This window comes from Nelumbo lutea, chromosome 3 (genome assembly GCF_056320005.1).
Source record: "Nelumbo lutea isolate HS-2025 chromosome 3, American lotus-T2T, whole genome shotgun sequence".
NCBI lineage: Eukaryota > Viridiplantae > Streptophyta > Magnoliopsida > Proteales > Nelumbonaceae > Nelumbo > Nelumbo lutea.
The window spans coordinates 116,931,113-116,957,979 of record NC_142686.1 but is presented as its reverse complement, the minus strand read 5'-3'; the positions used below and the strand labels follow the sequence as shown (position 1 = coordinate 116,957,979).

The following is a 26,867-nucleotide window of genomic DNA, read 5'->3' as shown; positions in this document are numbered from 1 at the left end:
CTCTTTCTGGGGTATCCGAGTCCTGTGATTGAGATCCCATTCATTCACAATTGATATCAACATACAACGAAAACCGACAGTACCATTCCTTTCCTTTTGTTCAAATATCCATACTACCATCATATATTACTTTGTTTTATTCCATTCTTCGATTCCATGTGGATAAGAATAACCCCATCCAATACAGACATCCAAACAACCTATATAATGCATAAAGCTAGGTATAAATGTCATTCCAGTTCAACTTCTCACAGAAGTATTGGACCTTATCAGTGATATTATTTATACACCTACAAACTCTAATATCAGCAGTCAAATTAGACACATGTATGCATGACCCAAATTTAATGGAGTTGCTGTACAAAGCATCAAGATAATCGGTACACCGTTGATTACACTGTTCATGATATATTTGATGTGCCTTGTTACAATTCTGAATAATCTAACAGACCCTCTACAACAAAAAGAGAGAAACTGAACAGAACAGATCAAAGTAAGCTTTGGAAATGGTGCCCCACTGGTACTTTTCAAACGTGAAAGCTTACATGCTAGACACAATGTTCAAAGCATACCTACAACCCTGTGAATTCTCTTCACACCTCAAGCTGAAAGTCTCAAATTTGTTGTTGACTTCTAGAAAAATCATCAACTGAAATCAGCTCCTTTCAAGCACTCTGCGATTGCGTGATTAAGTTGGAGCATCTTTTCCCTCGCCATCTGCATGGAATAAAAGACAACAATTGCTGGCATCTTTTACTTTTTGTCTGAGTGGTAAAAGCTAATTGTATAGTTTGGGAATTATGGTACAGTTGACAATATGGTCTATGGTAGGGGTGTCAATTGGACTGGATTTGGTCCAATCCAATCCAGTCCAATGTGAGTCCATTACAAATGGACTAGGTCCAATCCAATCCAATGAATGTTTTGGACCATTTTGGACCAGTCTAATTCAATATTTGGACCATCCAATCTGTTCAAATTTGTTTTAATTTAGATTGGTTTCAACCCAAATCCGGTCCATTGACACCTATATTCTTATCTTATATTAATGGACCAGATATTGGCTTAATCCAACCCAATCCAATATAAATTTATTATGGACGGACCAGGTCCAATCCAATCTAATAAATATTTTGGACTGGATTGGTCCAATCCAATATGTCTTGTCGGTCCATCCAATCTGTCCAAATTGATTTTGGACTGGATGGGGTCCAGTCCAAAACCAGTCCATTGACACCCTTAGTCTAAGGTGAAAGGTCTATATACGCATCAGGATCCGTGTTCATCAGGATTGAGACTTGGGAGATAATATCAGGCTGAATACCAATTTGTCCAGATGGAAAGATCAGTCTCCTACATTCTATTAGATGCATCAAAAGAACATTGAATGATCTGATATAAACACAACAATCAGATGATTTTGGTGATTCGATAAGCCAGAATTTTGAAGTGAGACTGCCGCTATCCTCATTCTGGTCCAGTGTATTGTTGAGAATATATGCTTACATGCAATGTTACAATATCAATGGGCAGCATAACTATCAAAAGCAATTCATCTACAAGTCATCCCTGTTTGTGCTAATACCATACTTATGATGCCAAAAGTGGAAGATTCTTACATCCAAGCATGAAAAAGTATAAACCACAAGATGCCAAGATGTTGCAAGATTCTCCATTAATAGCTAGGAAATAATCATCTACTTGCCTTGTGAACAGCTTTAATTCTTCCTTCAGCATCACTAAGCTGGGTTTTAATTGCTCCTTCAACTTGCAATAGAAGCTTCTGATGTGATGCTTCTGAATCAACAAACTGTATCAGTTATCAGCGATCCCTTAAATTAACAACAATATGATTTTTTTTGGTATTCGGTGCCATGCACCATTAATAGCTTGTCACTTGACCCCTTTTTCCCCAAAGTGCTGGTTGCAGGATTTGATTCCATGTCAACGCTGGAAAAAACCAGCTAACACACCAACAAGCCAGCCCTCGGTTGGTGCCAATAATGTCTTTGATCTGCATGTAATGTGTATCAGCCCACTTGACTTACAAAAATGGGGATGAAATGGTAACATAATGGTGAATTTGGACCTCAAGAGGGCAAGAATTTGGGCCTTCTAATGAGTCAATATGCGGCCCACAGTATGCCTATTTAGGAGTATTTTTCCTGGTCTTTATTTACAAGATTTTGTTGTGATTTGTATCATTTTAGGAAACCAGTTTTTGATGAGATATCAAAGGGATTTCTCATAAAGTCTATGTATAGTATTTTATACACAATAAATGAAGAATTTGGTTTCCTTTTTTGGAAAGTTGCTATGGTGTGATTCCATATTTCAATGATGGGATGCCATAGAGTTCTTTAGCCTAAGACTAGACAGATGCTAGCCCTTGTGCAAATTTAGAGGTGGCATAACCCAATTATCCTTTTTACTTTTATTTTTATTTTTGCTATTTTTGTTTATTCACTCATCATCATCATCTAAGCCTTATTCCAACTATATGGGGTTGGCTACATAAATCCTGTTTTGCCATGTTTTTCTTGTTTATTCACTATTTACACTAATCTCCTCAATTTCCTTTACCCCATTTTCTCTCAATCCTAAACCCTATTTCCACCCTTATGTACTCTTATTATCCCTACTCAGTCCAGACCTTTTATTACTTATCGTTTTAAATCCTTCTCTCTCCGGTCCTTTTCAAACCTTCTTTTTCTCACTTCTGATGTCTGCAGCTCTCTTTATGTGGTTTTCTCATATAAATTATATTCTTTAATCCGTTGTTCATGGAGATGTCCCAAACAATCTGCAACTCACAAAAGAAGAATGCCCTAATGGAAAGAAACAGCTTAGTTAGTTCCCAAATTTAGTGGTCAAAAGCAGTAACTGTAATTTCCATGGGACTTGAAGGAAAATGAGGGGTGAATAAATAATAGTAATAATGTGGACTCTTTTACTGAATGGAGCAAGATGGGAGACAGGATCTCCTGAAAGCAAAAACCCGGCAAACACTCCAACAGAACAGCATCCAGCTGTACTTCAGCAATATCTCCCCATGAATTTAACAAGCATGAATGAGAAATATTCCTAATGTGTGGTTGGGTTCTGTGCTCTCAGTGTTTTCGCAATTTTTGCTCTCAGGAGACCTGGGTTCACAAGATGAAGGGCCCCAAGATAGTTACAGTTAAGTTGCACCTAGCTTCCTAGCCCAGATTTTATTAAAACTATTTGCTACATCTGGGTCTACACTCTGCTTCAATAGTTTTCAAATGCATGGCAGCTGAGTGAGATCCATGCAACAATGCATGCAGCAGATCCCGGGGATTAAGACCCCAATAAATAAAATATGGAGAATACACAAAGCCATTATCATTGTAATATACTGATAACATTTTTATACTGATGTGACATCTATGAGCAATGATAAGATCATGCCACCATGTCATTCAACTGCTGATGTCATGAATTACACAACAAAGTCACCAAACAGACAAAGTGGGAAATGGGGAAAGGTATATCCTCTGTCTATGATGTCTTTATCACTTTCATTAGATACAAAGTAGGAAATGGGGAAAAATAAAATTCTGGACTGATTTATGGTGGGGAGACAGCTTATAAGCCAACTCTTATCCTCGAATTAATAACCTCTCCCAAAACCAAGAAATCACTGTTGCAGCCTGTATCCAAAATTCCCCAACTGTCCCAAACTGGAACCTAAGTCTTAGAAGACCATTAAGGGAGGTAGAAATAGCTGAACTAGCAGATCTGCTGCAAAATGTAAGAGAGGCATAACTGTCCCCTTCAAATCTAGACCATAGAATATGGAAAATTCATCCAGCCAGAAAATTCTCAACCAAAACCTTTTTCAGGTCCTTAACTTGGAATGCCAGCAATTTTAGATTTCCTTCTAGAAGGATTTGACTCCCCCACATTCCTTCTAAGTTGTCCTTATGGGAGGCTTGTTTGAAAAAAATAAATACTTGTGACTTACTACAGAGGAAGAACAAAGGTAGATTGTGCATTCCCCCCCATATTTGTATGATGTGCTTTAACAACGGTGAGACTGCTGAGCACCTTTTCCTTCACTGCCCGGAAACAAGGAAAATTTGGTATTTCTTCTTAAACATGGTAGGATATTACTGGGTTTTTCCTAAACACATTGAAGATTTCCTATGGCAATGGCAAGGAAAAGGACTTGGAAAGAGAGGAAAAGTTTTTTGGCTCACTGTGGTACAAGCAGTGTTTTCGGGGGTGTGGGAGGAGAGAAACAATTGAATATTCAACAACAAGACTAGAGCTATGGGTGAGCCGGTATCCCACATACTTCATTTATGCAACTCATGGGTGATGAATTCAGAGATATTTGAGAGGTATTTCTTTAAATGATCTCCAGAGAAAAACTGTGGAGATCCTTTTTTCTTCTCCTTCCTCTCTAAAAGCAACAAAAAAACCCCACCCATGTTTGATAGAGGAGGTAATACTGAACTTTGATGGAAGTTCCCTTGGGAATCCTGGTCTAGCAGGGATTGGTGGTGTTTTTAAGGGAAGGAATGGAAATCTTCTCTGGACATTCAGTGGCCCAATAGGGTTTGCTGATTCTACAAAGACTGAATTTTAGCAGTGTTAACAGGACTTCAGATTGTGAGAGACTTTGGATTATCATCCCTAATCAATAAAGGGGATTCGAGCAATACCATCAGATGGCTGGGGGAGAAAAATGGAGGACCTTGGAGGCTGGCTCATTACTTGGATGAGGCTCGAGATATATCTGAATGCATTCCTGCTCTGGATTCCCAGAGAGTTAAATTTTGTAGCGGACAGCCTGGCCAAAGCAGGATCTCTAGGGATTTCTTATATAGCGATAGAGTTATGTCTATGAAATGTTTAAGTGCGTTTTAGTGCCTCCATTGTACATTCTCTCATGCACACTTCCTCTTTTAACAAAACTTGTTACCTTTTAGCTCAAAAAAAAAAAGTCATCAAACAGACAATAGTATTACCACAACATTATGTGAAAGTGGCAGCACATGATTATACCTCTCATACTGAAGAGCACTATGAAATTCTATATTACAATAACTAATCTTATGAAAATAAATAAATAAATTGACTTAGGGATCCACCAGACCCTTTCATGAAATGGTTTGACCAAGGACTTCTTGCTTTAAAGATCCAGACTAACCAGATATTCTAAATTTACCTTTTAAAATATTATCTGCCTAATTGATTTGAAAGTATGATAATACACATTCCAAATGCACCAATCAATTGGATGGCCATGCATAGGGGTCATGTGGAAGTGAGAAACTAAGGACATTTAGACAAGCACGGAATTTGCAGTAGAATACAAACTAAATATACATAAAGACACAAATTGATGTAAAAGATATTTAGAAATATAAATAACCAAGAGTAAGAAAAATAATCATACTTTGCCTCTCCACAGAACCTTTCAATTCTGTTTGGTATTCTTCCAGTTCTTCAAGTTCTCTCTTGGAAACCTGGAGATGCTGATTAACCTCTTCTTTGAAATTCTCATATATGAGCTTAAGCCCTTCTTTTTGTGCTGCATTAAATTTCATTCAGTCAAGCACAGATACAGGAAAAAAGTTAAATGAAGTCTTCATCATATTGACCACAAGACATTACAGATGACCATAATGCCTTCAATGCAGAGGAGTAAATGGAACTACTTTAAGAATACTATCTTACCAAAACCCTGGGGGCTTCCAATATTCCAAGGGGCATTAAATCAATGAAGTAGAGGAGATGAGGCATGTTTAGTCAACTATGCAAGTGTTTTTGTCAATTCAATAAGATAAGTCATTTCAAGAAAGCTGATACCTTGGCATCTTGACTCCAGATGTTTCCTCTTAGAGTTACCAGCATTTGTTAACTTTCCTCTGGGAAAGAAAAAGGAGAAAAAGAAATTAAGGACAGCCCCCCAACTAGCCATTTCTTCAAATGGTAAAATAGTGATCTTATGACACCTACAAGTCTGACTTAATCTGAGACTCAACATTTTGTAGCTGCACCCAAATTTCTTCAGAAACAGATGCCAGGATCTCAGAGCTTTTCTTGCTTGTCTGCAACTTCATTTTGGTTTTAAATCTCTCCAAAGCCAATGCAAATAAAGTAACAGCCCTGATACATGGTAGTAGGACAAATTGTATATTTATCAAATTAAAATAGTATATTCCAGTAAAAAATTCTGCAGATTAATGGATGTATAGGACAGAAAATATTGGTTTAGAAGAAAACCCCGCTAAACCATCTCCATGGTTTTCATCTGAAAAACCCTGGCCAAGAATCCTCTTTTCAAAACCTGGAAATTATGTGGAAAGTAAGAGAATATGTTAGTTTAGGGGGAAATGAAAATAAAGATCAATAAAAGTAAAAGAAGTGACAAAGTAGTAATGTGCATAAGAAAAATAATACAGATATAGAGTAGATGATGCTAAGAAAGCAGTTATTTGCCTTTCAAGGATGCCGAGGTAGGGCTGATTTTGCTCATTCTAAAGCTTCCTTGGGTGCGAAGCCTTTTAGTTGGGTTAGGCAAGAATTCTGGTGTCTTGGAAACTTTAGATTTTGTAGATCGTGTCTCTCTTTCCCTGTAACCTGCATGTGACCACAAAATCAACACAAGGATGCCATTCCTACTTTAGATTCTGAAGGTAATTGCAGCATAAATACTGGCAAATAAAAACTAGGATTGAAGGGCAGTAACTAATGGCTGGGAAAAAATTGTGATACAATGGATCTTTAGTACTATGCTTGTACAGACACAATTCAACCAATTGCAGTAAACTGTTCATTGTGAATTAATGAGCAGCAAGTATAATGTGCTTTGTGTAATAAGGGCATCCAGATAGATACAAATGTTTGTAGTGGACCTGCATTGTTGCTGTTTCTGAAATAGTGATTACAAAGGATGGAAAAGTTGTCTCATTTATTAATATGGAGTACAAAATAGATTTCTTTCTATTAGCCAAGTATCCACATAAAAGGAATCAACAATCACTGATTGCCAGTCCATCAGGAAAGAATACATCTATTCTTTTAGGATGAAAAATTAGATAGGCAAGTAAGTTAAATATTTGTGCTAGAACATTCTTGTAAGACTTCATTGCTTTATAATAAATTGATAATAAATTAAGGACAACTAAACCAAAAACCTACATTTGTAGTGCAACTTAAATCTATATCCCTTTTAGTGGAGTTGAGGCCAATTCTCATTGTAAACAGTAATTGGACCTATGTATATATATTTATGCATGTGAATTGGGTTTTATGCATGTTTAAAAATGGACGGTTTGTAAACCTTTATTTTTGAGCAAAGCTTTATCAATGCTCTCACTATACTGCTCTTCAGACGATAATTGAGATTGCCTATTTTCTGCATCATGCTCTTCCATGGTAGGCGATAATTCCCCAGTAGGTGACTTGTTATGCTCTTTGTCATCATCCTGAAAGATTAATAAGGAAAGGCAAAGGGAGAAAAAAAGAAAATATATAACCCAACAACTAACCATAAAACATATCCTGTAATAGTCAGTGTAAAATCTACAAACATTGCTAGGATACAATAGATTTTGCTTGCTCATTGAATTGAAATGGACCAGGATTTGGGGTCAACAAAGTCCTCAGACTACAAAACCCTCGTACCATAAAATTTCTATCAGCTGTTGCAGGTCCCAAAACACCCCACTCTGTTGGAGTAGTGCTTGGTAATAGAGGGCTTGAAGAACAATTTTGGTTGGGTGTTCCCATCCTGCATCTTGGACTCTGGAAATCATTATGTTGGTCATTCTTCTCTAAGGAAGGATTCCCAAAATCTTCTAGAGGGATGGCACTCTTTAGTAATGGTGAGCTTTTAAAATATGATTGTTGCTCACTCCCCTTCCTTAGAGGAAAGTGGTGGAAATCTGCTCCTGAAATTTTACTCTTATGTTGCACATAGTCTCTGCTACTCTGAGGAGGGTGAACATGAAAATTTTCTGTTCTGTTTTCATGTGATTCTGTTCTCTCACTCTGATCCCTTTCCTCCCTTACAAGAAAATGGTGGAAATCTTCTTCTGCAGTTCCGCTCTTTGGTTGCATACCTTCTCTGTCATTCTGAGGGAAACCACAAAAATCTCCCATGCCATTACTGCGTGACTCTGTTCTTTCAACTGAGACTGGTATTTTCCTCCTAGTAGTGGGTTGCTGAATCTTATTTGGGATATCTTTTTTAGAGAAATGACTCCTTTGCTGCTTAACTTTATTATTCTCTTTCCTAATCTTCTTGTTATTAGGAATATAAGAGCTGTCACTGGCAGTAGTAGTCCCATGTAGGCTCCCTGACCATTCAACAGAATTTCCATTTTCTTTGTCTGCTTCATCAAAATTAAAAATACTTTTCTCTTGATGTTTCTTACTACGGCTTGGGGAAGGTGGCAAATTTCCAGCATAAAAAATCTTATTCTGCAAATTCAGCTGTGCTCTGCTTGGAGCCTTCTTTTTACTTAAAGAACGGGTCATGGGTCTCTTGATGGTTTGATCAGGACTTTCACTATCAGGTTCTATTGTATCTGAGTTTTGTTTAGGCTTGAGAACTGCATTGTTCTTTTGATTCAAATGTCTAACTGGTTTAAGATTCACCCCTGGTGTATTTGGGCTCTGTTTAGGCTTCACAATTTTACAGGCCTTTGGGTCCAAATGTCCCACTGGGCTCAAATTCTTCTCTGTTGTATCCAAGTTCTCTTTATTATTATTTTGTTTCAAATCTTCTACTGGCTTCAAAATCTTTGTACCAGCCACAAGAGTCTGTGAATTTGAATGATGGTCATCAGACAAAGCAAAAGCTCCTAATATCTCAGAAAGTTTCATTCTCAGAATGTCACTGCTTCTATTTGCTGTTTTATTTGATTTTTCTTCTCCTTCTCCATCTAGCACATGAATTTCCTGTGCAGTTACAAAAGCAAAATCTTCCACCCATTCTGTGGTTCCTTTTGCCCTTCCATAAGTGACACCATTAGTTGACTGAAAAGCATTGCTCTGGTTTGGATAAAACTGAACTGTCTTTGTTGTTATCTTCTCTTTTGCTCCTTCAACTTCTTTCTGCATGACACTGGAAGGCTGTATTACAGAAGTTTGATTAGCATAAAGGTTATCTGTTACTGTAGCTGGTGTTTCTTCATGCAAGTGTCTGGTAGAAACCCATGGAGAATTCTCTTGCTCTGGAATATTTGCTTGCTTTCCTTTCAAGACAGCTACTACTCCTGGATCCTTGTTTTTATCTTCTGAGCATTTCCCTCCAGAAGAAGCTACTTTTCCTGTATTTTGCAATGCAGCAGCATCCTCCTTTCTATTCGCAGGTTTCCTTTTAGCAGAGGCATCTACTGTAATTCCGATGGAGACCTTCCTGGTTTGACTACCAACATTATAATTGCTGCCAAAACTCCAATAGCTGCTCGTTGGATCCTAGAGTACATTATTGTGCATCAGATATTTAATACCCTCCGAATTTGGACAAGATAAAAGTCCATTAGAATACAACCAAGTTTTCATCAGTTTGGGGGAATTCAAGATTACATAGAGACCAAGGATCAACTAAATTACCAATAAATTTACAAGCAATTAAGAATATTTATCTTTCCAAAGACAATAGAATAATGCCCAAATTACCAATAAATTCACTAAAGTTACTTTAATAAAAAAATTATATAATAAATGATATGCGCACACACATAGAGATAAAGAGAAGATATTAGATCAAGATAGCTTAGGGTATTCACAATTAAATTAAAAATTCTTCCTATCTGGACTGGGAACTTAAAATTGTGACAATTACTGCTTACATCTCGCAGTTTTTTCTGTTGTTGAAGCTCCATATATCTAGTTTGTGTTATATCAGTAACCAGCTAGAACCTGAAAATTAGGCAAAACTTTAAGTTGAGGAAACAAAACTGAAGCTATCCATGGAATTAGATATCATAAGAAGAAATAGAGTTATAAACGCAAATAATATTCACCAAAGGGGATAACATGACTTTAGTAGTTCTTTTTAAGGAAAAAAAAAATATCCTCAAATACTCTGAAACAAATACAAAAGGAGAAACACAGACGCACTAAAGTTACTTTAATAAAAAAAATTATATAATAAATGATATGCGCACACACATAGAGATAAAGAGAAGATATTAGATCAAGATAGCTTAGGGTATTCACAATCAAAAATTCTTCCTATCTGGACTGGGAACTTAAAATTGTGACAATTACTGCTTACATCTCGCAGTTTTTTCTGTTGTTGAAGCTCCATATATCTAGTTTGTGTTACATCAGTAACCAACTAGAACCTGAAAATTAGGCAAAACTTTAAGTTGAGGAAACAAAACTGAAGCTATCCATGGAATTAGATAATCATAAGAAGAAATAGAATTATAAACGCAAATAATATTCACCAAAGGGGATAACATGACTTTAGTAGTTCTTTTTAAGGAAAAGAATATCCTCAAATACTCTGAAACAAATACAAACGGAGAAACACAGACAGATCTTTTCTTCCAACTACAAATTTCCATATTTTGTCTGTTCTCCCTGACTATATATCCTCGTCATCAAATCTTCACCAGATTTCCAGGGTTTCTCGATTGATTCTTGACTACACGTTAAAGCCTCCGAATAAAAAATAACCAGAAGAATAAAAATGAAAATAAGTAAATAGAGCAAGCGCATCATGATAGAAAAAATTCTTACAACTTCATTAGACATCTGATCGAAGATTTCTGTTACCTCGATTTTGGACAAATCTCGGACTAATCCTTCACAAAATGTACTAATCATCCAACGCTGCAAACAGTTCAAGGATTCGTCAATGATCAGTCACCACGCACTAATGTTCACCAGAGTAGGCTCAAATAATCACAACATAAGCGTAAAAAGTTAAGTAAAACGAAATTAAACAAAAACAGTTCCACATAAAGCAAACCCAAATCGCGTGAAGATTCCGACAAGCAGCTTACGAGATATGTTTCCGTGGACCATCGACGAGATCCTGCGCTGCAACTACGATCATAATCTTTCGAAAATGGCTCGAAAACAATGGTTGTTTCTTTAGGACTCCAAAGAGGAGAAGGGACTAGACAATACAGAGAGTTTTGAGAAGGGACTAGACAATACAGAGAGTTTTAAGAGAAATATAGGAAAAAAGGAATGGGCGGGAAATTGTGATGCAAGAGTGTAAGAGCAACCGTCATGATAACTCTAACATAACTGCAGTGCGTAATGCGCTACTTCGCTTAATAGTCGTCTTCGTTTAAGCCTCAAGGTACGAGATTTTTTTAGACGTTCAGTGTGATGACACGAAGGGATTAAAACTTTAAAAAGAATGTAATCATTGTTTCAAGAGAAAAGAAATTATCAGAAATTATTGTTAATTTAGTGAGTTTATGGATTCATAGTTTAGTTTACTTTACTATAATTAATAATAAAATTTTAATTCATGTTCAATTAAAAAACTTAATGTTGATTAGCAATTAATTAAATTCTGATAAATTTAGGTTTATGATTAAAAATGTTTAATCCCTTTTACAATAGTATGGCAAAGATGAGCCCAGAGTGGATAGGAAAAGTGAGTAGTAAATCTCGAGTGCGCAAAAACAATTGCAATAGCATCGGAAAGAGACGCAGCACCCCCCTCTCTCTCTCCTTCTGGTATCATCTCGAAGGAAGCACCAATATATTAAAAATCAACCTGTAAGCTGAACCATTGCTGCCTCCTCCTAATATCTCTCCATATGATCTTCCAATAATCTCTCTAAAACCTGCTTTGATTGATCAACCAGATCCTGCCTTGAATAATCATCCCATGATTACAAGAAGGAAAGCATGACAGTTTCAAAATGACTCATCATTTCCAGCTAGTTCAACTCCACCCGAGAGCCTAAGACGGTGAAGGTAACTTTGAAACATGATGGGTGCATGGGTTCAATAATCCATCAAAAAAAGAATTAGAAGCCTTAAATGATAACTCGACTTGGGAGCTAGTTCCACGAACAGAGGACATGAATATTAATGTACGATGTTAATCCAAGTGCAAGACTGATGAAACACTATAACTGTTAAAAGGCACGTCTTATATACATATAGCCAAAGGGTATAATTAGATCTATATATAGAATGGACTTTGAAAAAACCTTTAGCCTAATTGTGAAGCCCTAAACTATATCTATACAATTAGTTTGTACTTTGTAAGCCAAATTAACCAGGCTCTCTTTGGGCTCAAACGGGATTATTTTGACCAATTCAATATTTTTAATTGGGTTCTATAGCAGCATGCATGATCCGTCCTTATTTTGTTCTTCATACAAAAGGCAACATTATTCTCTTATTATATTGTTTCTTTTTCAAGTCAAGTAAGCGATAGAAATACTTGCTCGTTCTTACATGGAAGAGTGTAAATCTGTGGGAACACCAATGGCGATCAAGAATTAATTCTTCAATAGCAACTGAATACGGGAGCTTAGTAGGTACTTTGTAGTACTAGTATCCACTACGACACAATCAGGCTTTATTTATGCATCCAATCTGGTGTGTCATTGTATGTAAGCCCCCAATTAGAAGTGTAAATTGGGTCGTGCTGTTCACAGCCCGGCATGACTCAGCTTGAATTTGGATCGACCTAGCACCGCACGGCACATGGGTCATGTCAGGCCCGGTATGATGGTCCAGGCCATGCTGGGCCTGGGGTTCTAGGTCCATGAGCCGATTCTACCCGTGTTGTGCCACCCGCAGCCCACATGCAGGCATGGCATAGCCCGTGGGCTTGTAGCAGGTCATGCTCAACCCGCCCAATGAATAAGCTTTTTGGGGGGTTTACAGAAATACCCCCCCCCAACAGGTATAAACAACTATATAGGGGGTATTTATGTATTTTGGTTTTGGGGAGAGAAAGAATGACACAAATGCCCCCCCAACAATCATATAATAGTTAGCTTGGGAGCATTTTGGGTAAAGTGATAAATAATTTTACAATGACCAAAATACCCATCCCAACAACTAAAAAATTGTTAATTTTTAGGGTATCTTGAGCAATTGAATTATTTTCATTTCCTATAAATAGCCCTATCCTCCACCATTCTCATCACACCAATTCAACAATTCTCTTAATCTTTTCTCTAGTTCTCGTACTCTCTCAAGTCTCAATCTCATATACATTCTCTTATTCTCAAATTCTCAACTTTATTGAAGTTTCAACAAGAAGAAGGCTTGCTTAATAGCTCAAGTATTTCAAGTTAGCAATTTGGGAAGCTAGGACTCTTGGAGTTAAAATGCTTCAACTGTTGTCAGGATTCTGAATTAGCAATCTAGGTAAGTGCAATTAAATTAATTTTTTATTTTTTTAGAATTAAAAAAATGGTCGGCTCCTCCTGAAACCAATTCTCCAACATATTCAATGTCGACGATGTTCAGTCGCAGCATGGTAATGTTAGCACCGATATAGAGGCTATTGATATTGATGGAACTTCCACCCCTAGTTGTTGATACTAGAGGAAAGAAAAGGAAGGCCACTAAGTTGATTAGCCTAGTTTGGAAAATATTTAAAGTATAAGAGGTTCAGGGGAAGGGAAAAAGAGTTATTTGCCAAAATTGTAGGAAAGACTTTAGTTATTATAGAAAGGGTGGTACTAGCCACTTGGGCAGACATTTGCTCACCAATGAGAAAAAAAAAAAAAAAAAGAAGAAGGGAGAGAAACAACACAAACACAAATTGGATAGGGGGCTTAGGTAATTTTAAATATTCTCAAGAAAAAAATGAAGCTTGAATTAGCAAAATACATTATACATGCTGAACAACCATTCTTGTTATCGGAAGACACTAAACTTGAGAAATGGTTATGTGATTTTGTAAATCCACGATTTAAAAAAGTTTATAGGAATACTATTAGATCAAATGCTTTAAAATTTTTTTATTCATATAAACAAAATTTTATTTATATGTATCAATACTTAATTCTAAAGTTGCAATTACTTTTGATATTTGGACTTCTAAATTTAACATAAGTTATATTTGTGTTACTAATCATTTTATTTATGAAAATTGACTTTTAAATAAAAAGAATTTTAAGTTTTACTAGGATTAAATGGCCACATACTGGCCTAGGTATTGCTACAAATATTTTAAATACTTTAAATGCTTATGGATTTTACAATAAATTATTTTTTATTAGTTTTGATAATGCTAGTAATAATGATTCATAAATAAATATTTTAAAATCTCAATTGAAACCATGTTTAAATGGTAAATTATTTCATATCAGATGTGCATGTCACATCTTAAATTTATGTATTCAAGATGCTTTAAATATTATCTCTACTTATATTTCTAAAATTAGAAATTGTATTATATATTTTAAAAGCTTTGGAGCAAGAAAAACAAGAATTTAAATATTTATGTCAAAATTATAATTTAAAATACAAATATTTTATATTGGATGTTAAATATAGATGAAATTATACCTATGCTATGTTAGAAAGTTATTTTTCTCACAAACAAATTCTTAGTGATTTTTATAATGCAAAAATGCCTATTAATATTATATTTAAGGAAGACTTGGAAATGGCAATTTGTATAAGAGATTTTTAAAAACATTTTTATGATGCAACTAATGAATTATCAGATATTTATTATACAACTAATTGTAATTTAGCTTATCAATTAATGATGATTAGTTATTGTTTTGCAAAATATAAAAAGAATCCAAAATTTAAAAGTATTATTGAAATAATAGAAAATAAACTTAAAAAATATTGGGAGAATATTTCTCCTCTTTATTGCTTAGTTACAATATTAGATCCTAGGATTAGGAAAGATGGTTTAGATATTTTACTTGAAAATATTGTTAAAATATGAATAATGAAATTGGAAATAAGAAATAAGAAATTAATAGTTTATTATTTGAAATGTATAATTCATATGAATTTGAAGTAACAGGGAATAATAAAAATTCTACAACTTGTACAATTGCATCTTCTACTTTTGAACTTGAGTCCAGTAGTGGAAGAGAAAATTTTTTTTATTTAATAAGAGGCAGAAAGCCATTACCTTGACAACAAATTCATTTACTAGACTTAATTTTTATTTATAAACAATTTTTTTCTACTTTAGATGGTGATTCTTCCTTCACCTCAGAGGGAACAAATAATTTTGATATTTTAGCCTGGTGGAGTGAACATGCAAAAAATTATCCAACTCTCACCGCCATGGCACGTGATCTACTAACCCCTTCGATATCTACAATTTCATTGGTGTTTTGTTTTAGTGCAAGTACTAGGGTGTTGGACGATAAGAGAAGTTGTATGAATGATGAAAGTTTAAATATGTGCATTTGATTTAAAGATATATTACAAGACAAAGGAGGGCATGACATTACACCAGATGTTTCACCTAAAGTAGATGATTAAAGTAAAGAACAATAGAAAAAATGATGAAGTTAATATTTTTTGTATACTCAATATTGTATAGCATTTTTTCAAATTATTGTAAATTTTGTTTTAATTTTATTTAATTTATTTGATATTTTTTAATAATGTAATTTTTTAATTTCAATTTATAACTATATTGTGTTTTTTGTATTTTATTAATTTATTCCATTTTCCAATTTTCATATTTCATTCATCCAACCATTGTATGCTTTATATCATTCAAATTTAAATGAAATAAAATTCCTATTTTTCTTCCAATTTGTTATTCACTTGAATCTTTGTTTCTTTGACTTCTTATTTGATTAAGCAGTGTTTTCATTTTTTTATTAAATTTTTTATTTTTTAACTAGTTCCCAAAGGAAGGTTAAAGATTTTAGTTTTACTTAATAAAAAATAAAAATATCATAAAAACAAAAACAAAAAAAAAACAATCCAACCCGACTCAGCCCACACCCAAGGCCCAACCTGTGGCCCAACCCAACATGGCCTGCAGCCCACCCAACCCAAACCCGTGGCACAACATGGGCCCACACGGGCTTAAGCCATGGGCCATGCTTGGCCGACCCCTCAAATTATCCCTCGGGAGGGCATGGGCCATGGTTCAGCCCACCCCTAAATTATTCAGCTTGTGAGGAGAATACTACGTGTCTGCGTTATATAAAAGAAACTATTGACCTTGGTGTTCCTCTCACACGTCAAAATTCCCATTAACTCTCTGAATTTTCTACATTTTTTTTGGTAGTTATAAGAAAAAACTACACAAGACGAAGGGTAGCTCGGCCCCAAAACAAACATTCCGTTGCTCCAACTCTCTGGTTATTTAAATTCTGATTATTGGGCGTGATGTCCCCCTCACTTCGCCACTCTACTATGGTCTTAGGCTCCAAGTCCAACCTCATACTTGCTAAGAAAAAAACAACCATAGCACGCTCTAACGCAAAAGTAGAATGCAGCAAGGTTTTCAAAAAGGACCGGACCAGAAAATCGGAAACCGTTCAGGTCTCCGGTTCCAGTTATATGGTAAACTGCTAACATCCAAAAACCCATTAAAAAGGACAGGAAACTGATGACTTGGGTGATCAAACCGCTAAACTGTTCAACCCGGGCAGTGGTTTGATAGGTACGTTAGAAAATAAAAAGTCCTAAATACCCCCCAGTTATTTCAAGTAATGCATAGATTCTCGATCGAAATTATAAAAATGACCCAATTATAATTTCTCTCAGGTGGGAGAGAAATTCTCGACAGGTACCCTGCTGTTGCTGGTTCTCGCACTGAGCAAATGCAAGAGTCGAGAGCTCATCGGAGAGAGGTTTCATGCTTCGAGGTGACATCCTGTCCGGGGATGGAACACCAAAGGATGCCTATAAGAGTGAATGATCAACGAGTTTTGGGGAGAAAACGTTCGTGTTGATCGGCGATGGCATACTCTGTTGTTGTTGGAACTGGTTGAGAATCGCTAATTTGTGAGATGGGGAAAAGACCTCTGATGCTGCCTGATCTGAATACCGGGACGACGAGGAGATTTCAGTAGTAAAGTGATCCTCAAGGTTTCAAGGGGTCAGGGTCTTGGAACGAACAGATCTGTTAATGGTGGATGAACTAAGATGTGGCTGAGAGAAGCATGACAAATCATTTAGGAGTTGTTGATGCTGGGCTTGGCCAGATACCAGGCGGTGTAAGTGGTCATCCTGAACCCTAGAAAAGACCAAATCCGATAGTTGTGGAAGGAATGTATGAACACCGTCGTCGCACAGCAAGCTCCGAAGATGGACTGATCTACCTGTAATGAAAGGCAAGATTGAATTTCCTCAGACAAGATTGAGCAAAGGAGCTAATGGAATTCATTTTTATTATCTGGGTGTTTGTGGGTTTTACTTGATTCGAAGCGCAACTGAACCAGGTATCGTAAACGGAGCCGCCATGCCAAAGGAGGCTCTTCACGCTAAACATGGACTGATCTGTCTTCTCCTCCTCCTTTCCTTCATGCTCCGTCTCGTTAAAGTTCGAGACAATCGCTTCTTCGGCTTGCTTCTGTGGCAACATTTTTCCCTTATCTCCCAACGACGAAGAACAATTCCGTCTAGATCTGAATCATAGAAACGGACAGTAAAAGAGACAAAATATTAGACTAAACCCCAGAAAATGAAAGCGGATATAAAAGAAACAACAAACAAGAAAGAGAAAAAGAGTATCATAAAAAAAGGAGAGCTTTGGAGAAAGATCCAAAAACGATTTCAACAATGTTTTAGACGAACCAGACGAGGAAGGAGAGACCCAATCTGGCAATCTCAGTGTGTTACCTTGTTCGTGAGGTCTTTTTCGGTTATGTAATCGGAGAAAGAAACGAAAGAGGCCCATCTGTGTGTCTTCCTGGTAATCCATCGCTTTTCTTTCTCCCTTTTCCTATATATGGGCGAAGCAAACCTTTTTGCTCGAGTCGGGTTGAAACTTGAGACAACTAGTTTCGAACAAGTGTCACAGAATGCATAGAGACAATTGTAGAGAAGCTTTAATGCATCCTCTCACCCCTGTCAAACACTACCAGTCAGCACTTGTACTGCGCCAGGTGAAGCGCCGTGTGAAGCCAGCACTCAAAATGTGACGCCGGAGTTGAGTGTAGCGTGCTCGGAATGAAGAGCGGGAGTTAACGCCGGGTAAAATGGTCGAAACTGAGTGAAGTCTCTCTCCTCTCTGATTGTCTCTTCGACGCCGGCAATAAGTCGTCTTCTCCCGCAACGGCTGAGTAAATAGTGGGCATAATAATGTTTCAGCAATGGTACTGGATTCTTGCATTGGTCGAAATAGATGATGAGTTATTTTCGTAATTTTAATCGATAATTGAGGGTATTTAACATTTTTTATATTCTAACTGACGGAAATTTAACGTGTGCTGGATTAATTGTAAATTGGCATTCGGGCTAAAGTACAAGATACTTCTGTGTCTCGAATCCTTTCGTAATGGTTAGGGTTTGAACGAAAGTCATTTTTGTTCTTCCCTTCCCAGCTCTCAGTCACTGCTAAATAACCGCCAACAACCTCCAGCGATTCACGGAGACCGGTACAGCGGTAGATGCTTCATGTACAGCGACCTATCGTGGCTAGGAGGTTTTGCAGTATTTGCAGCGGTGACCTACAGCAGCAAGGCGGTAGAGGCTTCAGTATTTGCAACGGCAACCGTCGTTTAGAGACAAACGATGATCAGTAGCAGCAACCATTGGAGTTTCTATTGTAACTGCGGGCCTACGGCAATAGTTTCTAGCTTTCTGCTAGTTAACCGGATTTGCAGCTTCAATCACCGGCGACCAAACTACAGTCCACCACCAGTAGACCTGTTCATGGGCCGGGTAGTCCGACCCGGCCCGGCCCGCACCTCGGTTGGGCTTGGTCATGTAATTAGGCCCGCGGGCCTGACCTCGGGCATAACACACTAAGTCCGACTGTGTTTCGGACCGGGCTCGGGATTTGTCAAAAGATCCTGTCCGAGCCTGGCTCGGCCCGACCTCAGCATTATATATTTTATAATATATATAATATATATTTTATATATTATATAAAATATATAACTAATATAATATTTATTGAAATATATATTTATAATTTAATATATACATTTTTTATTCTTTTCTTTATAATCTCTCTCTATTTAGCAGCTTCAGTAATAGTAACAATATGGGCTAAATTTCAGGCTCGGGCCCAAGCCCGGGCTTCGGGCTTTTTATCTAGGCCAGGCTCGAGCCCAAGTTACAGGCTCGATAGTCGAGCTGGGCTCGGGCTCAGGCCTTAAAAAGAATTGTTAATACAAAGTGAAAGCCCGGCTTGACCCATGAACATGTCTATCCACTAGCAGTGATTTCCCCTCCTTGTGAGCCCAACACCATTACACCACCATTACTGGCCAGCAGTGAAACCGTGAACATATAAAATGCTTCACATAAACTTTGGTTTGTTTAAATTATTTGATTTTTTGAATCAAATCTTTTTTTGTATCATTATTCTCTATTTTTCTTCAATTCTTTACTTATTTGCTATGTTCAATTTTTAATTCCTTGATTATTTGAATGAAATCCTGCTTGTATTATTAACTTGTTTTTTCAATTCCTTGCTTATCATTTTTTTTCAAATTCCTTCACATAGACTTCTATTCTTTGCTTATTTGGTATGCCAATATTTTTTGCATTTTTTGTATTTTTTCTACGTTTTCTATATTTTATTGTTTTTATATTTAGATGGATTAAATTTTTCATATGATGTTTCTCTATTTTTTATTTTATTTTATGCTATTTTTATTATTTTTCCATTTTTTATTTATTTATAACATCACGGGTCAAACGGTTTGACCTAAACAGTTGAATCGATGACTCAGAAATTGATCCCGTGACTGGTTCTATTTCCAGATCAGTTTTCAAAACCTTGGAATACAGAGTTATAACTTCTACTACAATAGAGATTACAATGCTTTCTTTTCTCTCAAAAGACTTGAGGATTCCCTTGAGCAAAGCATCCGCCTTGTTTTAATGCAACCGAGAGACATAAGTTCTCTGTACATGTCTATTAATCCATAGTAACGGAAAAATTTCCAATTAGTACCATGTAATTTGGGTCTAGTGTCACTTTGGTCCCCAAACTTTAAAATGCAACAATTCAATATTTGAACTTTTAAAACATATCAATTTAATACTTTCCATTATCCAACCACTAAGTGGCATTTGAAAAGACATAAATGCCCTTCCAATATCATCTAATTCTCTTTGCCAACCATTCAAATGTTGACAAAAAATGAACAGTCCCAAATCCTTGTCTCTTCTATTCAAGAAAGTTGTGGTCACATCTCAATGGGCATTCTGGTGACCCCAACTTTCTTAAATAGAAGAGGCAAGGATTTGGGACTAGAGGTGTAAATCAGGTCGTTCCACTTACGGCCTAGCACAACACGATAGCCCACGGGCCGTGCTAGGCATGGCATGATGGTCCGTGCCGTGCTAGGCTGGGAGTTCGAGGTCCACGGGTCGGCACGTTGTTCGTGTCGTGTCGTCCGAGACCCACGTGCCAGTAAGTCTCGTCACAGGCCGGCATGGCACGGCCTGCGAAGCCCGTAGTGGGCTGAGCGTGGCCCGTCCAAAAACTAGCTCCCCCCTGCCCCCCCAATGGCTAGTTTTAGCTTTTTGGGGGGTCTTTTACATAAATACCCCCCAACAACTATAAACAGCCATATAGGGGGGTATTTATGTATTTTGCTTATGGAGAGGAGAAAAAATGACATAAATGCCCCCAATAGCTATATAACTAGTATAGGAGGGCTTTTTTGGTAAAGTTACAAATAACTTTACAATGACCAAAATACCCCTCCCAACAACTAAATAACAACTAGTTTTTAGGGTATTTTGGGCAATTGAGTATGTTCAATTCTTATAAATAGCCCTATCCTCCAACAATCTCATCACACCAATTCAACAATTGTCTTAATCTCTTCTCTCTCTCCCATACCTATACATTCTCAATTCTCTACAATCTGAGTAATTCTGATTGGCTGATTGGCTAATTGGCCAATTGTCTGATTCTCCATTCTCCAATTCTCAAGTCACAACTTTATTGAAGTTTTAACTTTCAACGAGAAGAAGGCTTGCTCAACTAGTTCAAGTATCTCAATTTAGGAGGCTTGGACGTAGAAAGGCTTCAACCGCTAAAATCAAGTTGGGATTTTGAACCGCAATCTAGGTAAATCCAATTAAATCGGATGCTTTAAATCAAGTTGCATAATTCTATAAACCCACAATATAAAAAAGTTTCTAGGGATACTATTAGATCGGATGCTTTAAAAATTTTTTACTCATATAAACAAAATTTTATTTCTTTGTTATCAAATCTTAATTCTAAAGTTGCAATTACTTCTTATGTTTGGACATCTAAATTTAATATAAGTTATATTTGTGTTACCGACTATTTTATTGATAAAAATTGGCTTATAAATAAAAGAATTCTAAGTTTTACTAGACTTAAATGGCCTCATACTGGCCCAACTATTGCTACAAATATTTTAAATACTTTGCATGCTTATGGAATAGAAAATAAATTATGTATTCATAGGTGGAATTCTACCTATGCTATGTTAGAAAGTTGTATTTCTCATAAACAAACTCATATTGATTTTTATATTTCAAAAATGCCTAATGATATGATATTTGAGGAAGACTGGGAAATGATAGTCTATATAAGAGATTTTTTAAAACATTTTTATGATACAACTAATGAATTATCAGGTATTTATTATCCAACTAGTTGTAATTTACCTTATCAATTAATGGTAATTAGTGATTGTTTTCAAAATATAGAAATAATCCACAATTTCAATGTATTGTTGAAATAATGGAAAATAAATTTAAAAAATATTGGGAGAACATTTTTCCCTTTTATTGTTTAGCTACAATATTAGACCCTAGGATTAGGAAAGATGGTTTAGATAATCTACTTGAATCAAATTGTGAAAATATGAACATTGAAATAGGAAATAAAAAATTCCTACAACTTGTACTACATCTTCTACTTCTGATCTTGAGCCCAATAGTAGAAGAGAAAAACTTTTTTATTTAATAGGTAGAAGGAAAAAATCTACTACTTCTGCAACAGGTTCATTTACTAAACTTAACTTCTATTTACAAGCAATTTTTTCTAATTTAGGTGAACGAACAAATAATTTTGATATTTTAGCCTGGTGTAATGAACATTCAAAAAATTATCCAATTCTCGCCGCAATGGCACATGATCTATTAACTCCTCCGGTATCTACAGTTCCATCGGAGTCTTGTTTTAGTACATGTACTAAGGCATTGGACGACAAGAGAAGCTACATGAACGATGAAAGCATAGAGATGTGCATATGCTTCAAGGATTGGATAGATGCAGAAGATAGATTACAAGACAAAGGAGGGCATGATACTACATCGGATATTTCACATGAAGTAGATGATGAAAGTCATGATTCATGAAGCTGACTAGTTGTATAAAATTTTTTATTTTTTCAAAATATTGTAAATTTTTTAATTTTATTTAATTTATTTGCTATTTTTTAACAATGTAATTTTGTATTTTCAATTTGTAATTTTGTATTTTCAATTTGTAATTTTGTAATTTTATTTAATTTTTTATTAATTTATTCCATTTTCATATTTCATTCATCCAACATCCAACTATCCAATGATCTAATCACTGTATTTGTAATTTGTATCATTCAAATTTAAATGAAATAAAATTCCTATTTTTCTTTCAAATAGTTCCCAAAGTTCAAAAGAAAGTTAAATATTTTAGTTTTATGCTTTTACTTAGAAAAGAAATAAAAAATTAAAAAAAAAAGTAAAAAATCAGTCTAGCTAGTTTGCCATGTCACTCATTTTCATAATGTGCTCACGTACTCCACTACGACCATCATACTTCATGGTAATCATTTTGATCATGAGGGTACTCACTAATGTTTTAGTGGAACAAGCAAAGTGTTCTTCTACTACCTTTAAATAATCCATTGCACTTTCCTTTTCAAGAATTGCATCACAGATCACAGTGGAAATGGTGCTCCTTATGATCATAAAACTCATGCAATTTAAACGTTCCCACTTTTCATAAAGTGCCTTTTGCTCACTAGTATTAGCACTAGTGATTTCAATGGGTTTTTTCGCCCTAATTGCAAGATCTAGATCCACACACCCTAGAACAATCATATTCTGGTCCTTCCACTTATTAAAGTTTGTACCAATTAACATTTTAATACTATATAGATAACCAGTAATCATTGTTAGATTAACAATTGCAAATTTCATAATAAATGCCACATAAAATACACATACATCAATAGTCTAACTCAAAATGGGTAGTTATCAATTAGATCTCATCAAGACCATTATATAAACTTCATTGGGCCTTGACCCAAGATTAATGTTGAATATCATCCCTCCGTTGGGTTAAACAATAATTCTACTAATGATCTCAATGGCCCAAACTAAGTAAGTGACCCTACCGATTGGATAAGCCCATCACCGTTGGGTTACAAGTTTTCTCATGTAGAACCCCTTAATTAATCTTTCTATCCCACTCTAACTATTCAAAAATAGCATCCTTTCGTTGGACCGATCTACTACCTATCATAGTTAGGTGCAAATACATGACTTATTTATAGAGAAAAACCTCACAGTCATACCCCATATAAAGACAATATAAGTCTTATATATGCATAATTATTATCACATGTCTTTTCAAGAGAACAAATAGTAGGCATATCAAAACTGATAAATAATCATGCAAAACTGCAAAAACTAGTAGAATAATTACTAAACCATAATGAAATATGCATATCCATAGATTAGTTTGGAATGGAATTTTGAAAAAATATAGAAAATAGGGTCCTTTATGATCCCTCCAAATTTCAATCCAATCCGAGATTGGAACCCGCTGAAATTTTTTCAAAACAGAGAACAAAATAGCAATTTTTCAACCATTCCAGAGCATAGAGTGGCTCTGATACTAATTGTTAGCAATTAAGATGACTTCTAAACATAAAAGAAGCATCATAGGATCATTCTATGTTCTAGAAACGAACTGAAACAAAGAATCACCAACCTCGAGCTATTGAGGCAAAGGTGGCGTCCATGGCTCTATTCCGACGTTAGAGGCCTTCAGAAACACCTTCTTGCTCTGTCACCTTCTATTCTTCTCTTTTCTACAAGGAGCTGGAGAACACCTCTCTCTCTGTTGAACTGCAAAACTGAAACAGAGCATACAAAGGAGACTCTTCTCTTTAGTCATAGTTGCTCTCAACCATAGATGGCTAGTATGTGCGTATGGGGTTCTATTTATAGATCCCAAACCGCCTAGAGAGGGGCATTCCTTCATGTTTAAGGAACTAAAAAACCAGAGGATCCATCAACCTCTATTTTTCCAAACCATTAACAGTGAAACCATGCACTCCCTCTCTCAGTGGGAGCCTTAGGTGGGCTTTTAGAACTAACTTTCCATCTCAGTATCTAGCTCTAGACACCACTGGGTCCCCAAATTCTGATCCATTTCAAGCCATCATGAACTCTTGGCTGAATGAGTTCTAACATCTACGTCTTAATGGGGTGCAAGAAACGCAACATATGTTGTTTATGCCCCTTCCTAGCCATGACATACCAACATGTGAAATAAATCAAATGTATTCCTAAGTTTGAGTTTTGAACAAGAATTAATGAAAAAAGAGCACACCCACACACACACACTAGCGGGGCCTATTTGAAGCATAGGATGGAGCACTTCTCCTTGTCCTTGGACTCATAAGTCATGTCTTGACTTATGGGGGGTGAGGCACCCATTTCCCGTTAGGGATGGAGAATCCCCAAATTTTCCTAACTCTAAGGCAATCACATAAAAAAAATATATATATTTATGGATACTTTACAAATAGGATTATATAAATTTAGGGGTATTTTAGGAATTGGATTATGATCATTTGGGGGGTACTTTATAAATGAAATCATGTGTTCCTAGGATTATAAGAATATGAGAAAAACTTAGAGATATTTTAAAAATTATTATAAAATCTATGGATATTTTACTAATTTACTATCAGGTTTGGGAAATTATATGTAAACCCCATCTCTAATTTGTGGCAAAAATATTTTTCCTGTTTGCACTCCATCTCTACCCCATCCCAGTTTAAGATTTGAGAAAACTTGCCCTGTTCGAGGTAGGGTAGGGTAGGGCCCTAGTTTTACAGAGAAAATTGCCATCCCTACAATTCTAATAATTTTCTATAACTAATTAACTAACAATAAATTACAATATTTTATGATAATTTCCAAAAAAAATATTGAAATTGCTATTGATTAGTAGTAATGTATGGTAAATTAATTATTTATAATAACAATTAATTATGTAAATTATTTACTTTTTAAGCCTAAATTATTTACTATAACCAAAGTAAATGCAATTATAGTAAATTAATGTAATTATGGTAAATTAAATTATTTTTGATTAAAAGTAAACCATTTGTTGTTAATTAATGTAAAACCAGGTATGATCAAAGTCAACTATGTGGTCTAGATCAGTGTGGATAGACTTAATAATTTTCCTAAATTATTTAATAGTTATTTATTAAAATAATAATAATGGGTTGTTATTTAAATAATTATAAAACAATTTCTGATAGATTAATTTCTTAACTTTTTTAATAATTATTTAGTTGACAAATAATAATGGATTATTATTTAAATAGTTTTGGAAAATATTTTTTTCATAGATTAATTTCTTAATTTTTTAATTACTTATTTAGAAAAAATAATTATGTATTATTAGATAAAGAGTTTCCCTAAATTATTTGATAATTGTTATTATAATTATTGTTTTTATAGAAGTTAGAAAATTACGCTAATTAGTAATATCTTTTATCAATAGAATATTATTATAAAAATTTAATAAAAATTTATTAAATTACAATGATTAATTTAAATTGCGCTAAACATTGAAATTTTGAACATTTATCAATAACCAAAATTTATTAAATAATGGATTGTTTTATTAATTATTGGTAGATTATTAAATTATATAGTATATGTTAAATAATGGATTATTTCTGAAATAATTATTTCATAATTTTTGGTAGAATATTTTTCAGAATTTTTTAATATTTTTCATTACTAATGGATTATTTAACAATATATTATTATTTAAGAATATTTAAGAATAATGGAAGATGCCATGAATATATTGGAAACATTGAATTCCCCTCTCTTTGCTTGAAATCACATCTATAGATATAAATATTGTTTGATTGAGAAAACTAAATCTTAATAAATTATGACCCTATTTTTATGAAAAATTGGAGAGAATAGAGGGAAATTAGAGATAAAGTACAGAAAAGGATAAAACACATATTAAGCTAATTAAGGAGAGAAATTAGGTTGTGATAGAAAGTTAAAGACATGAGTTTTGGGGAAGAGAGAGAACCCAATGGGAAGGGAGAGGAATGAAGAGGAAGTAAACACGTGTAAACAATCTGATAAGTGGCCATTCAAGAACACAGCCCACCTCCATGCAAAGTCATATGTCATTCGAACTCTGTTTTTTACAAAAAGTGAGGAGTGGGAAGCTCCCACTCTCCATCGTTTCCTAAAAAACGGAGAATATGCAACATTTCAATTTTCATCTCTGAACATGCAACTCAACCAATCGAACTAGCTATCTTTCTGCACATTTAGAGAGGTTTGCATCTCTGAGAAGTCTGCAACTCAAAGAAATCTACATCCCAGAGAACTGAGAACTCTGCAACTTATACAAGTATGCAATTAAAGAAGTTTGAACTTCAGTAATACTTCAATCGATTAGTCTACTATATGCTCTATTTTTTTTTTAGTTTTTTAGTAGTTATTTAATGTTAAATCGG

General features: G+C 35.2%; 1 protein-coding gene and 1 long non-coding RNA gene across 7 annotated transcripts; both read right to left on the bottom strand.

Moving 5' to 3' along the window:
* Positions 1 to 207: 207 nt before the first annotated feature.
* ASY3 (asynaptic protein) lies at positions 208 to 11,148 on the bottom strand. Of its 6 annotated transcripts, none has more exons than XR_016109274.1 (13): positions 11,001 to 11,148; positions 10,771 to 10,827; positions 10,265 to 10,334; positions 9,837 to 9,906; positions 7,582 to 9,459; positions 7,319 to 7,463; positions 6,475 to 6,615; positions 6,259 to 6,322; positions 5,992 to 6,141; positions 5,842 to 5,900; positions 5,429 to 5,563; positions 1,706 to 2,014; positions 208 to 717 (listed from the first exon to the last, which is right to left on the bottom strand). XR_016109274.1 is itself a non-coding variant. In XM_088975382.1 (13 exons), the coding sequence occupies exons 4-13, from the start codon at positions 9,867 to 9,869 to the stop codon at positions 646 to 648; spliced, it is 2,769 nt and encodes a 922-aa protein (XP_088831508.1). In that variant the 5' UTR covers positions 9,870 to 9,906; positions 10,265 to 10,334; positions 10,735 to 10,827; positions 11,001 to 11,140; the 3' UTR covers positions 208 to 645. The 6 variants fall into 6 exon arrangements, 4 of the variants coding, with proteins under 4 accessions (XP_088831508.1, XP_088831507.1, XP_088831509.1 ...); XM_088975382.1 differs by having other exon boundaries at positions 1,706 to 1,797; positions 10,735 to 10,827; positions 11,001 to 11,140; XM_088975381.1 differs by having other exon boundaries at positions 1,706 to 1,797; positions 11,001 to 11,140.
* A 4,994-nt stretch (positions 11,149 to 16,142) lies between these two features.
* On the bottom strand, positions 16,143 to 24,314 carry LOC148867934 (uncharacterized). The gene is made up of 4 exons (XR_016109482.1): positions 24,068 to 24,314; positions 17,764 to 18,202; positions 17,339 to 17,549; positions 16,143 to 17,243 (listed from the first exon to the last, which is right to left on the bottom strand). It is a non-coding gene; the product is annotated as an uncharacterized LOC148867934 (long non-coding RNA).
* Between the last annotated feature and the right edge of the window lie 2,553 nt (positions 24,315 to 26,867).